This window comes from Haemaphysalis longicornis, unplaced genomic scaffold (assembly GCF_048455015.1).
Source record: "Haemaphysalis longicornis isolate Haplotype H1 unplaced genomic scaffold, Haemaphysalis longicornis Haplotype H1 scaffold_4, whole genome shotgun sequence".
In the NCBI taxonomy this organism is placed as follows: Eukaryota; Metazoa; Arthropoda; class Arachnida; order Ixodida; family Ixodidae; genus Haemaphysalis; species Haemaphysalis longicornis.
In genome coordinates this window covers 158,440,562-158,455,528 of record NW_027526361.1, presented here as the reverse complement: position 1 = coordinate 158,455,528, position 14,967 = coordinate 158,440,562, and the positions used below count along the sequence as shown (strand labels likewise).

General features: G+C 50.5%; 1 protein-coding gene across 2 annotated transcripts in view; it reads left to right on the top strand.

Moving 5' to 3' along the window:
• Window positions 1-10,717: 10,717 nt before the first annotated feature.
• LOC144179470 (serine/threonine-protein kinase SIK2-like) overlaps window positions 10,718-14,967 on the top strand; it is a 42,672-nt gene continuing 38,422 nt past the window's right edge. Inside the window, exons 1-2 of one of the 2 annotated variants that reach the window (XM_077707838.1) lie at window positions 10,718-10,965; window positions 11,649-11,765. In XM_077707838.1, the coding sequence (XP_077563964.1) occupies window positions 10,843-10,965; window positions 11,649-11,765 (240 nt within the window). In that variant the 5' untranslated portion in view covers window positions 10,718-10,842. Of the gene's footprint in view, window positions 10,966-11,019; window positions 11,585-11,648; window positions 11,766-14,967 lie in introns of those variants that run through there. The other variant, XM_077707839.1, reaches the window with a different exon arrangement.

Sequence of the window (14,967 nt, the reverse complement as noted above, 5' to 3'; positions counted from 1 at the left end):
CTTACTGTGGCATTGTTGAAAGACAGCTGTCGCCTTCGTGCCATCCTGTCGGCTGGCACTGCGGCGTAGCTGTCTTACTGTGGCATTGTTGAAAGACAGCTGTCGCCTTCGTGCCATCCTGTCGGCTGGCACTGCGGCGTAGCTGTCTTACTGTGGCATTGTTGAAAGACAGCTGTCGCCTTCGTGCGATCCTGTCGGCTGGCACTGCGGCGTAGCTGTCTTACTGTGGCATTGTTGAAAGACAGCTGTCGCCTTCGTGCGATCCTGTCGGCTGGCACTGCGGCGTAGCTGTCTTTCAGCTGACGCCTTCGTGCCATCCTGTCGGCTGGCACTGCGGCGTAGCTGTCTTTCAACAATGCCACAGTAAGACAGCTGACGCCTTCGTGCCATCCTGTCGGCTGGCACTGCGGCGTAGCTGTCTTTCAACAATGCCACAGTAAGACAGCTGACGCCTTCGTGCCATCCTGTCGGCTGGCACTGCGGCGTAGCTGTCTTTCAGCTGACGCCTTCGTGCCATCCTGTCGGCTGGCACTGCGGCGTAGCTGTCTTTCAACAATGCCACAGTAAGACAGCTGACGCCTTCGTGCCATCCTGTCGGCTGGCACTGCGGCGTAGCTGTCTTTCAGCTGTCGCCTTCGTGCCATCCTGTCGGCTGGCACTGCGGCGTAGCTGTCTTACTGTGGCATTGTTGAAAGACAGCTGTCGCCTTCGTGCCATCCTGTCGGCTGGCACTGCGGCGTAGCTGTCTTACTGTGGCATTGTTGAAAGACAGCTGTCGCCTTCGTGCCATCCTGTCGGCTGGCACTGCGGCGTAGCTGTCTTACTGTGGCATTGTTGAAAGACAGCTGTCGCCTTCGTGCCATCCTGTCGGCTGGCACTGCGGCGTAGCTGTCTTACTGTGGCATTGTTGAAAGACAGCTGTCGCCTTCGTGCCATCCTGTCGGCTGGCACTGCGGCGTAGCTGTCTTACTGTGGCATTGTTGAAAGACAGCTGTCGCCTTCGTGCCATCCTGTCGGCTGGCACTGCGGCGTAGCTGTCTTACTGTGGCATTGTTGAAAGACAGCTGTCGCCTTCGTGCCATCCTGTCGGCTGGCACTGCGGCGTAGCTGTCTTACTGTGGCATTGTTGAAAGACAGCTGTCGCCTTCGTGCCATCCTGTCGGCTGGCACTGCGGTGTAGCTGTCTTACTGTGGCATTGTTGAAAGACAGCTGTCGCCTTCGTGCCATCCTGTCGGCTGGCACTGCGGCGTAGCTGTCTTACTGTGGCATTGTTGAAAGACAGCTGTCGCCTTCGTGCCATCCTGTCGGCTGGCACTGCGGCGTAGCTGTCTTACTGTGGCATTGTTGAAAGACAGCTGTCGCCTTCGTGCCATCCTGTCGGCTGGCACTGCGGCGTAGCTGTCTTACTGTGGCATTGTTGAAAGACAGCTGTCGCCTTCGTGCCATCCTGTCGGCTGGCACTGCGGCGTAGCTGTCTTTCAGCTGACGCCTTCGTGCCATCCTGTCGGCTGGCACTGCGGCGTAGCTGTCTTTCAACAATGCCACAGTAAGACAGCTGACGCCTTCGTGCCATCCTGTCGGCTGGCACTGCGGCGTAGCTGTCTTTCAACAATGCCACAGTAAGACAGCTGACGCCTTCGTGCCATCCTGTCGGCTGGCACTGCGGCGTAGCTGTCTATCAACAATGCCACAGTAAGACAGCTGACGCCTTCGTGCCATCCTGTCGGCTGGCACTGCGGCGTAGCTGTCTTTCAACAATGCCACAGTAAGACAGCTGACGCCTTCGTGCCATCCTGTCGGCTGGCACTGCGGCGTAGCTGTCTTACAGCTGACGCCTTCGTGCCATCCTGTCGGCTGGCACTGCGGCGTAGCTGTCTTACTGTGGCATTGTTGAAAGACAGCTGACGCCTTCGTGCCATCCTGTAGCTGTCTTACTGTGGCACTGCTGAAAGACAGCTGACGCCTGTCTTTCAAGGGGTGACGCGCTAAGGAAGGGACAGCCTAGCAGACGATGGGCACAACTAAGCGCGGCTTTCTGGGCATGCGCTTAGCCTCAAACAGCTTGCAACTTGGCTCCGTCATATGGCGCTGACGCACAGAAAAGTCGCCGCTCGCGCACGCCAGTTAAAGATTTGGCCGACTGTACCATGTCTTCCACTGTAAACCACTCCCCTCTGTAATGCCATTTGGCCCTGAGGGTATAATAAATAAATAAATAAATAAATAAATAAATAAACAAATAAATTAAATTATAATTAATTATTTAATTAATTATAGGCCGATTGAATACCATTTCCATCGTGATGCAACTTCAAAATGGCATTCACCCTTCCGCAACACGCGATTACAATGCAATCTCTTCGTCGCGAGGCATTCCCTTGAGGATGAACAAAGGAGTCCGAAGCGGCTAGGTGATGGGTCAAAGATGGCTCGGGCGGCGGCCCGGATCATATTTGTAAATGTTAGGCGGACGCTAGACACATCGCCAACACTTCTTGATGACGTGATGCGCACGCTTTCTTCGATGCCAGGCGTTCGTTACACAGCATAGCAGAAGGAGCAAAGATGTCCGAAGCGGCGAGGTGACGGGTCCAAGATGGGTCGCGCGGCGGCCTAGTTCATACGTGCCAAAGTTATGCAGGCGTTAGACACATCTCCAACACTTCTCGATGACGCGATGCACACGCGTCTGATGTGAAATAACGCTACAAACCGCTCGTTTATAGCCGTCTTCTTCCCAAACATACACACACGCCAACCGCACTTTGATGTTTGTCGCCATGTTGGCTACCCAACGAAGACCATGGCATGGCTTGTCTTGACTTCGTTGCAGTCTTTCCGGCTTAGATTTCTTGCTTTTCTTCCAACTCTGCTTCTTGCGGCCTCGCAGGCGCAGCACTTTTAGCTCTCTTAGCTCCCATCAGGGATACGAGTGTAATAGCTTTTCCTTCACGGTAACAGCCACAGTTACTCAATATATATCCAGTAACTCTGGGTAACAGCAGCGTCAGACGTCCATGTGGATTGTGATCCCAAAGAAGTAATACAACGGATCATTTAGGGATCATTCGCAATCCCTTGTGATCCAAAATAAGCTCTAGGATGGACCATTGAGGGATCATGTATAATATCTAATCCTGTGGATGTCCCGTGAACGCCCAGTATAGGATCCAGGATGTTTGGACCATTTGAGGACGTCCTCAGGACGTTTTGCGTTATCTGGGGCGGATGTCTTTCATAAAGAAAGCGTGCAGTTGCTGCGCATGATAATCAGGAAATATCATTCGTGCTGCAACGAACTTTCGCTATTGGCATCTCAAGCGAAATCGCGTGCGCACTTGACAGCTACTGCTACGCGAAAATTCATTTAAAATGCTGCCGTTCTTGGTATTTTGGCCCCCGCTAAAAATCACTGGGCGTACGTACATCTTCTTGCATAATCGACCCGTTTCAAGTAAATCGCGAACTGGAATAGCGCGCGCGCGGCAAGAAAATGTTGAGCAACTTTCGAGAGCAGTTATTTCTTTTCGAGTACGCAGCCAGATCACAACCCGAGATGGCGAAGCGGAACGCTACGGAAGGGCCGGAATTTGCACGAGGGCGAAGGAATCCAAGAGCGATAAAAATCACGTGACCAGCAACACTACGTAACGTGTTACGCCACTAGTTTTTTTTTTTTTTCCAGCGGGGTATGTTATATTTTTCTGCCATTCTTTTTTCTTTTTATTTCTTGCGCGCGCACGCTGCGTTTGCACGGCGTTGCACGCGCTCTCCGGCAAGTCGACGTTCTCATGTGGTGCCGATTATTCTTCTCTGTGCCTGTTCTAGGTTCAAGCGCACAGAGCTTTTCTTGCGCGCTGACATCCCTGCGCTCACATGCGGTTTACGTTATGCTTTCCTTCCGACTGGAGCAGGAAGGCGAAAACCACTTAGTTAAGCGCTCCACGTGTTTGGTGTGCGCGCGTGGGTGGGCGCACACATCCGGTAATTGTGTACATTCTTGAAAGCAAACAGCTACAATAAACAGAAGACAACGAAATTGTTTGCCACTTGTGTGGTTCTTCCGAGTTCACTTTTGCAGAAGAGCATGCATATACGCGCGTGCGTATATGCAGGCTCAAAGTTTCGGCGTAGTTGCGTGTCTCTACAAGTTTCTTCCTTTTGTTTGCGTTTGTTTTTGACCCCTGTGCGCGAACCTTGCCCCTTCAGTGCGTTCAGTTTGACGCTATTGAACAGTGCCGGCCGATTTCATCGAGGATTTCGTGACTCCGTCAAGACGCTGTGTTTTCTTTGATGAGCCTGGCTTACCGCAATGCCAACGTGCTTCGCACCTGGCTGTACGAGCAGATACAGAAGCAACACTCAGATGTGTCTCTTTTTAGCGCCGTCATCGGATCCATAGCTTTTCACCCAATAGAAAAGAGCGATCCCCGCGCGGACAAAGAGATAAGCAAAACGCGCAAGATATGTGGACTTTATTTTCTCGAAGAGGATATTGCGATCATTAACGTAAAGTCGTCGAGATCGGCCGGGCTTACTGGGCACTGAAGGAAAGTGCAGTTTCCGTTAACTTTCCCAACCTTCCCAGCAACTTGTTAAGCAAGCAGACTCGGCGGCGGTCTCTGAAAAAGAGAAAGGTAGCTTCTGCGCACGAGCTAGGTGTTTACAAAAGGAGAGCACTTTCCCAAGGAGCGACAAGAGGAGCTCTCTAAAGCACCTGTTCCCCAGCAATGCACCGATTTTGCACAGATAGTCGAGAATAGTGCGGCAATATGGCTCCCAGCCAACTGGAGAATGGCAGCACTCGAAGAAGAACCGGGGTAGCGTCGGCAAACTTTTTTACTGGGCCCGAAAGAAAGCGGGGCCTACACAATCCTCAAGAACGTTGTTGCGCGACACGATATCACCTATGTTGTCTATGAAACGGGAAACTGCTCCAACAGTCGTGTGAAAAAATATCATTCGTGATGCAATAAATTTGCGCAATTGGCATGGCAAGAGAATTTGTGCGCACGCTTGACAGCCACTGCTACGCGAACGTTCATGTAAAACGCTGTCGTTCTTGATATTTTAGCCACCGCTTCAAATCCCTGGGCGTAGGTACACGACTTCTTGCATAATACCGTCCGTTTCAAATAGATCTAGAACTGCAACGGCCGCAGCAAAATGATGAGCAACGTCCGAGAACAGTCATTTGTTTTGCAGTACGCAGCCAGAAGCGGCGAGGACCGGAGACGCCGAGCGGAACGCTTCTCGCTAGCAGACGACGCTCGCTCTCCTAGCACAACTCGCAACCGCAGCGCCGCGGTGGCGAGAGACGCGGCCGGCCGCCTTCTCTCCATGGCCGCGGCGGGGAGATACGGAACTGAAAAAGCATCTAAAAACGTTGGTACTCATGAGTACTCATACTCATGAGGAGTGTACTCATGAGTACTGTACTCACGAGTAGTGGACTTACCCCTGTACTCACTCGTCATCGTACTCACTTTTTTTTCTGGGTGTGTACTCACTCATCATCGTTCTCACTCGTGAGTTTGAGTACAAATGAGAACAAATGAGTGTACTCACGAGTGAGTACGCCGACCTCTGCATATATGTACTATTTGTTCGGTTTTAGTTCGTGCTTTAGTGATCGAGGCTAGCGTGTGGATACTGTTTCTTCATTGTTTGCTAATGTTTCTGTCGCATTTTGTCAGCCGCGGAAACAGCATGGTGCATGCGTAAGGCAGGCCGACTTACGCACATTTCAGTTTTTTTTTAATTTGATCACGCTAGAGCACTGCGCAAGCCACAATTCCTAGGTCTGGCCCGAACCCGACAAATTTTTAAATATACGCCGTACCCGGCAAAATTTAATAAAATAAACCCGAGCCCGTCGGACTGTTTAGAAATATCAGCCCGCGTTCTAAAGACTATACAGTCGAACACGGATATATCGAACTCCAAGGGGATCGCGAAAGAATTCGATATATCGATAATTCGATATATAAAATACGCCTATCTGAAGATTATCTGACAACTCCGCACATCACTGAGAGTTTTCTGAAGTCGGGGAAAACGGTAGTTTACCGTTTTGACCCTCAAAGCACGGAAAATCCGAACCGCAGCATGATGACCACCGCACTTTATTTATCATTGAAATGTCTTTGAGCTTCGCTTGTTTTGTTTTTTTTCTGCGTCGTAAAGTTCGCCAAATTGTCTTCAAGATTACAAACACGCACAAATGCGAAAATCAATGCTGTGTACTATGCCATAACAGAGGCGAATAACGCTGACGTAACCTCGGCTGCAGTAGGCGGTTGGGGACGTTGTCAGGCACTGAGTGCCGTTATCTTCAGTATCCGAACCGAACACCTCCCCCATCTGGAGGCGTGCAACGAAGTCGCTTTGCACCCGACACGCTCCGGAATAGCCGGGGCGGGTTGTGCTGCATTCGCCTTTACGTCAATGTTGATGCGTGCATCGCCATCAAAACTACTGCGAGGAATTCCGAACGCCTTATCAACCAACATCTTTTCAGCAGCCTGCACCCGACGAATTCCCGCCTTCGTTGCTCCGAAATGGATGCCTTGACAAAGCAAACATACAAAGCCGCATCGGTCCCCCTACACGAGCCACCAAACAGCTCAAACACAGAAAAAGAGTGCCTCCGGTCAATTTCTTTTGCTCCTTTATGTCCTTTCGCCCCAACCACTATCGGCGTTCTAGCTATCATGGAGCTGCCCCTCGTGCTAGCGTGAATACAGCTGTTGAAGGCCATCGAAGCGACATAATGCCGCGGACGCCGCCTCTGTCTCACCAAGCCAGGCAGCTCCTGCGATGAGTCAACATTATCATCAACTCCACCCCATCAGAGGAAGCAAACTTTCAGGGGCACCTTCGGCGCGGAATTCGATATATCGAATTTGCCCATGATCAGGAGTTCGATATACGCGTACAACAGTCCTATACTTTTGCATGGGATTTTCAAGGGGATGTTTGCACTGTTCGATATAGACAATAATTCGATATATCCGTGTTCGATATATGCGTGTTCAACTGTATACATGAGTCCGAAAAAATTTGGCCTTTTCAACCTGAAAACGTAACTAGAGCGAGTATATTGGACTTACAATTTTGAAACTTGGACCGAGCTTTCTAAATATATGTCCGGACACAGAAAAATGAATTTTGGAGAATAGTGCCACGAACCATATACGGGTTTGTTTATTTATTGTTTGTTTTTAATGCCCGGCCGCGCCCAGATCTGTTATCTGTGTCCCATGCAAAGCGCGTGTTCCATTCTTTATTTTTATGCCGCACGGGCTATCTCATTCAGATAAGCAGAGTGTTTCGCCCTAACGCCGCTAGCCCAGAATAATCTTCTGTGATCTACAATGTTCTGGATGTGAATCGACGGTTCCAGAAACTCTCGCGCCGAAAGATAAAAGCCTGCACAGCAGACGCCGTGGCATTCGATTCTGCGACGCTCGCCGACGCAAGTCACTTTGTTGACCGCTGCTTCGCCGCCTCTGTATTCTTTTGAGTTGTTAGGGGAGCACAAGTTCGCTCCAATAAACTTGTTTCTCCTTCAAGACAACTGCGTCGTCCTTGGCTTCGTGACAATATCGACGAAATATATTTTTAACAGAGCTTCAGTGACTTCGCGCTTCGATTTTTTTATTTAACCTAATTCAATGAGCTAACTTTTTGGTATCAACAATCACGAATTTGCGGCGCATGACTGCCGGGCTACGGACACTGCATGTATGCACCCGGGCCAGCACGGCACGAAAAAAAAAAATTGTTGAAGGCCGAGCCCCGCTCGGTGCTGAGAAAATGCGTCCCACCTTGCCCGGGCCATTTCAGTGCACTAATCCACACAATACACACGATATGCTTTTAATAACTTCACTCAAGGCAGCGAATACGATCAACTTGCAAAACTGTAATTCTCAGAAAAGCGCCATATGGCGCACTTTATAACGGGATCATTTTAAAACTGTATAGTTCAGTGGTACGCTGGCCATTCATTAACATAAAACAATTACCACTTTACGAATGCACAAGTTCATTAAAAGTGTTGCCCACGTCTTGCAGACGCAAGATATTATGAAGCAGTTAGTAATTCGACAAATAAAAGCAGGGTAAAACTAATCGCAAATATAAAATCTTTAAAATCTTTGTAGCAATCACATAAATTTATTAGGGGCATAATCCCACAACACGCTATTGCACTATACTTTCAAACCGCATGGACCATGGCCCTTTGGAAATAAGAGACCGCCGCAAGCGTATGTCCTCTCTAAATTGCAAACAAAAAAGAACCAAGAACCTTTAAAGATCAGCGTAGTACAAGCTAGGCTGCTCTTACAAAAAATTGGGCCCATCTCCCCGCGAGGGGGACTCGAGTAAATGCGTCGCATAGGGGGTGGGTGTATTGCGTTAACGTTTAGTGTTTGGGGAGTTGGTGGTATGTGAATGCGTTGTATCAGCAGCTTCTTGACGTAGTTTGAATGAGTCAAGGATATAAGACGCGTTCGTAGCCTCCCATTCTGTGTCGGCTTTGTGGCGCAGTGGGTAGAGGACCATGTACATTGCGTTCCGCACGCAGGGTCGAGGGATCGAAACCAGGCGCCGGATAGTATTTTTTTAAATGCAGAGCATTTCAGTAACTCACAATGTCACCCACGTTGACGTCCGTCGTTGTCCGCACCCCTCCCCCTACACTATATAAAAAAAAATACTATCCGGCGCCTGGTTTCGATCCCTCGACCCTGCGGGCAGAAAGCAATGTACATGGTGCTCTACCCACTGCGCCACAAAGCCGACACAGAATGGGAGGCTACGAACGCGCCTTATATCCTTGACTCATTCAAACTACGTCAAGAAGCTGCTGATACAACGCATTCACTACCACCAACTCCCCAAACACTAAACGTTAACGCAATACACCCACCCCCTATGCGACGCATTTACTCGAGTCCCCCTCGCGGGGAGATGGAACCGCCAAAAACAACGCGTTGTGGACTGCGCAGTAAGGTGCCGGCACGTGCGAGAACCGCTCGCGCTGTTCGTTCCAGGCAGGGGGCGCGCGAGCACTGCGAAGGCAAGAAATTTGAACTGCTTTGGACAAACCTCCGTTCAATTCATCAAGAGAGAAGTGAGACAGGGAGGCGAAGAGCGTGATGGGTAGTAGCAGTAAGCGGATAACGGTGCCACAGGCCGTTATGGCGAATCACTGCTCTGCATTTACGACAGCTTTCACGTTGAGTGGAACGGCTTTAATTTTTTGATATAGTGTAGGGGGAGGGGTGCGGACAACGACGGTGCGGACTACGACGGACGTCAATGCGGGTGACATCGTGAGTTACTGAAATGCTCTGCATTTAAAATATCATGTGCAGCGGCTTAAGAAACATCAAAACCGAGCGTGAACCACTCAACAGCAGCATAGCGGCAAGGCGCGCCGCCTCGGGATCTCCTCAGGCGGGGCACACCAGCTCCACGCGCGGCGGTTAACATGTTCGGCTTCAAGGGCGCGATGGGGAGAAGGCGGCGCTTTTTCCACTGCCCAAGTATTCTAATGATGATGATGATGATTAAAGGCCTCCCCTTTGAATCGGGGTGACGGCATGCGCCATCTAGCCTATCTTAGTAGTTTGAATTTAAATTTAGTCCCTCAACTCGGATTTCTTTTTAATTCTTCCCTGCCGTTACCCCTGGCTGGGATGTTATTTTATCGACTTCCCTGCTTGTTTTCCACCAATACTCTAGCCGCTGCTTAGTAATACCTACTGCTGACCAGTTAATGCTTCCTTCAATTGCGAAGCCCAGTGCCTCAGGAAGTAGGACTTTCCCCCCAATTCCATCCGGCTGAATCTTTTGGCATCCTATTACTATGTGGTCGATTGTTTCTTTATCCCTGCCACATACAACACATGTCTCATCCTGTGATGAATATTTGCTCCTGTAAGTTCGAGTTCTCAAGCAGCCAGCCCGCGCCTCAATGAGCAACGCACTACCAGAGTCCGTCAATGCTTTTCGAAAAGCATTGACGGACTCTGGCACTACCTTTATTGTTGTCATAAAAGTTCTCTTTCCGGAGCTCTTTTTTGCTTGCTTTGTAGATTCCCAGCGATCCCTTCTTTTCCATCCTCTCTTTCCACATGAGCGTCTCTGTTTCCTTCACTTGCTTTTTAACTGCCCCCCCCCCTTGTTTATTTGCCTAGTTCACTATACCGTAGCGCCGCATGGTAGACACACGTGGCAGAGCGTCCTCGCAACACTGTGACGTCACTGCTTGAATCAGTGCCCTCAAACCGAAACCGAATCCGGTTCACATGAATCGTGCGATAATAAATTTTTTACTCAGAATATGTGCATGTGAGGGCATGTATCATGCTTTGAAAAGAAATATAAAACGTTTGGAACAAAGAATGTACAAGCAACAAATTTGGTGGCCCAACACCTTTAGTGTCTAAAAGCTTGCCGAAAGGTAAGTAAATAACCCACGCGTAATCCTGACACTGCTTGCTATAGAAAAACATGAAACAAGTAGATCACAAGTGGAATTTTGCTTTACAACGGCTGTCACATCTCGAAAATGAAAAGCCACCGCGCAAAAACCTTGACGACCGACTCAAACATGGCCGTCGCTCTTGCGCTGACCATCCTCTGCCGCAACGGGCGGTACCCTCAGCGTTCGTGCGTAAGGGAAATGCGTCACGGAAGCAGAGTTTGACGTAATTCCGGGACGCTGGGCTGTCGGCCCCCGATTTGTACGGACGGAGCTGCATGCTGGCAGACAGCAGACGTGCGCTACTGGGGCCCTTGCGGGGCGCTCCCGGCCCCCACTAGTCATGGGCATGGCAGTCAAGCTCAAGGGCCCCATCCGGGTGGGATTCTACGACATCGAGCGCACCATCGGCAAGGGAAACTTCGCCGTCGTCAAGCTCGCCAGGCACCGCATCACCAAGACCGAGGTGGGCCACCGCTCCACGAAATTCTCCGCCGGCTCGGCCCGAGCTACGCTGGACCAGCATTTCGCGCAGCACCTGCCTGAACGCTGCTGGGAAAATCTCGCCCCTCGCAGAAAAGAAAAAAAAAAAACCTGATGCGCGGGCCAGTCGCGGGCGAGCGTGGTTCTCTGACGGCGGCACTAGCTCTTGCCTCATCACCGGGATCACGAAAATAACTAAAGCGGAGCCCCGGTCGACGGATTCCTCGCTTTTCCCTCCACCATCAGCTGTGCGACGGAGGCGAGGCCGACAGCGCGTGGCGGTGCGCGAAGGATGCCGGCAAATCGCGTGCTCGGGGTCGGAGCCGGGCGTCGCCGCTACGTGCGCTCGGGTCCAAGTGTACTGGGTCACTAACCTTCGGCTGGTGGGCTCAGCGCTGCTCTTGCGCCAGAGGGACCCCTGCGCGGGGAAACGCGAGCAGTATCGCCAGCTCTCTAGAGGCACGCGAGAAACTGCTCGAGTAGTGTGTGGAGTAGTGTGGCCGCCGAAAGACTCGCTTCGGAGTTTTCTTTCCTCGCCCGCGACGCTACCATTAGTTGAGGCGCAGTATCGTGTTCAGTGGAACGTTTTGGGTTACGCCGAGGTAGAGAGTTGCTGTACTCGAAACTCGTAAAATGGGATGGCGACGTGACGAGCTGCTCCTGCAGGTGGCGATCAAGATAATTGACAAGACGCAGCTCGATGCGGCCAGCCTAGAGAAGGTTTTCCGCGAGGTGCGCATCATGAAGATGCTGAGTCACCCGCACATCGTCAAGTTGTACCAGGTAAGCAGCAACCAGTGCGCGAGAGCTGCTGGGGATTGGCGCCCGCTGTTCACAGCAGAACTTTTGCGCATCAATATGAAGTTTTGCACATCCAAGTATGTCGCACCTCACGCATAAATAAAGGAGTAATTGCGTAGTGTATCCGTGTTTGGGCAGTGAAGGCACAATATGCTGGCCTTGGCAAATGCATCCTAAGCATGATGACACGTTCAGCAGATGTAGTGTCAAACGCCGTGGACCATATAGCCACCCTGCGGGCTCAACTGCTCGCGCTTCTAGTGGCTAGTTGCACAGTGGCCATCAGCACAGACCGGCTGTACTTGTTTTTGAATGAAGCTTCGCCTTTTTCTCACGTATTCGCCGCAAGCGCACTGAGCCGCATTGCGAAGCACACATAGGTTCAGCTTAGGCACAGTTATGTGCTTTTTAAACAGACCCACTGAGCAGGCCCCCGTTTTGCCGCTGTGCGACAGGATTAAAACAGCTGTGAAAAGTACATTTGTGTCATGAAAATGAAAAATTGGGGCTATATGTTTGAAGTATCAACTTTTTGACCTTGCCTTCACTTCAGTTGATTCAATTATTTGTACCACAATTTTTTCCATGGTTGCATGCACAGAGATATTGGGCGTGCATATGTGTGCATGCCCGAATTGTGTGTGTAGGTATTCTTGCCGTGTTCAACCCCAGCAAGAATTGAAGAAAAGATGCATCCTGTTCCAAATGGAGAGGCCTTCAGAGACGTGGTGGGGGAACAAGCTTGCAATCAGAGTGCAGATGCTGACAAAGAGGAAGGGGTAGTTGCACATTACAGCCACCATTAATAAAGGTGGTTGTGCTACAACCAGAATTTTGTAGCAGAGCGAAAGAAATTCCCCAAATTGTTTGAGGGGTACGGCACTTTCTAATCTTGTTGTTTAGCAGTGCTGCAGGACTGTGGAGAGCCACAGTTTCTCGCACGTGACCACCACAATCGCAGCCAGGCTGTGCTCCCCAACTGAGCACGGTTTCACAGATCCAAGTACAGTGGAAGCTCGTGGATCCCAGCCACTTGGGCATTTGCCCGGCGGCTGAGCTTGGCTTCAGAGGGTGCCTGTGCAGTTGCTCAAGGAGATGTTCACTGTGCAGCAGCAGCAATGACTGGGCTTGTTGAAGTAGCGCCACGACCTAGGGCCTAGCGCTTTGTCCCGTGTCCTCGTCGTCGTAGCGCTTTTCCCACCATGAGCAGCAGTGACGCCAAGCATGTTTCCGGGCCCATGCTTGGCTGCCAGCTGATTAGCTGTTTTTTGCACTTTTACTCGAAAATTGGCCGCAGAAGTTAACTAACTTAGCGAATTCTAGCACTACTCTAAGGATCCAGCAGCAACAGAAACGCCTAGAATTGCCTAAAAGCGAAATCCGTCATGATGATGATGATGATGAACGGAGCTACAGGGGCTTACCCGTGGCTAACATAGCCTCCGCTTTTGGTTTTGCTTGTGTAGCGTGACACCACGCCAGGTAGCAGGTGTAACTACACTTCATGTTTTTTTCGCCTGCACCGCAAACTACCGTGCGTTTCCATGTGTGTGTGTGGTTTCAGTTCCAGACTTGTTTTGAGGTGCTGGGCCATCCTGTCGACGTGCAGTCGTGCTTCTCCGCTGCCATGTGTGGTATCGGTTTGTCGGTGAGAATGAGTACTGCTGCCAGAAAGTGACGAGCTGTGTCTTTTCATGACAAGATCGCAATTTTCTGCCGGTGAGAAAGGAGAATCTTGGCACCCGGCAGAGCATCCCAGCCTTAACGATTTTAAGTGTGGTAAAGAGCATCAAGTTTGGTCCTTGAGACGCATTAAAGATCCGAAACCAAGTTACTTTTGTTGATACGGGGGTAAGCAGCGCAGCTTCTTTGGAGGGGACATAGAGTTTCATACTAATACATACTAGAGGGAAATCGGGCACCGCATTCCATTGCAGCTAGCGATGTTCCTCGCCTCCTTGGCTTGGTTAGCCACATGGCTTCTTTTTCGTCTTGAAGCCGAAAGGGGTAACATTGTCTTTTTGTTCATCTTCCATGAAGCTTCTAAAAAATCCCTGTCAAGTAAATCTTTCTGGAGCTTTAACTTTGTAATAACAGAACAAATTCGATTTATTTTTTGCAGTAATATTGTTGCATTTTTGCAGCCAAAGCCAACTTTTCAGCCTGTTCGTGAGCCATGCCAAGGACAAGTGGAACGTGCCTGCCCGGTGCATGACGACACGCTTGCTGAAGCGCGGCTCCCCTAGACAGTGGCACCAGGTTTCCCTCTAGTATATATTAGCATGAAACTCTATGCGTGGGGAAGCAGCGGGTTTTGACTGTGGAATGATTCGGTGAGGTCACCTTTACTGATGGCTTCGTGTCTGCTTCATTCCTGCGAGCCTTAACTCGCAACCTGCACGTAACGAAAACCTGCAAATAACAAAAAGTTTCCAACTTTTGTCAACTGCGTTACATCCAGGTTTATTTAAAGGCTGAATGAAATGTTGTTTTAACGTAGAGATGAAGCGTTTCCCAGCTCTCTCTTTCTCGCCTTCTGTTCAACGAGCAGTGGCGTCCCCGAGAAATAAGCCAACCAGGCTGGCGTTTCCCTCACCCGCTCCCTGTTCATTTTTTTCGTGACGTGGCCATTTCGTCACAAACTAAGAGTGAAGCACCGGCTGCAGCGTAGAACGTAAACACTGGCAACTCTGAGCCATGGCGGACTACGGCTCGTCTCTCAGACCGACGGAGTGAGGAATGCGCCTGAATGCTCGAGCGGCCGGTCCCAGGGAAGCCTCTTCTTCAGCCACAGGCGCCGTCTCGAGCGTCAGGAAGGCGCCTGCATTCCCTTTCGTCTGGCGATCACAGCTGTCTTTGATACGTCGTCATCATCATCACCAATGATCAAGGGATCATCATCATCGGGATTTTGCTGAGTGGAATGAAACCGGCTTCCATCATGCCATGTCGTTCGTGGCTGGTGCCCTCAGTATTATTCGCTCGGAAGTGATATAGTGGTCTTCTCTGACGCGGCGTGAAATAGACACTCTGTGCGGCGGCAGCGGGGTCAGCAGTCGTCGTAGCCCGCGCTCCCCCTGGCTGAAGTGTAATAAGGGGGAAGTGACGCACGCTTTACAGATTATTCATCAACGGCAACTCGAGGCGAACAGACAGATTGGTCAGTTAACCACTAGCAGTAAGT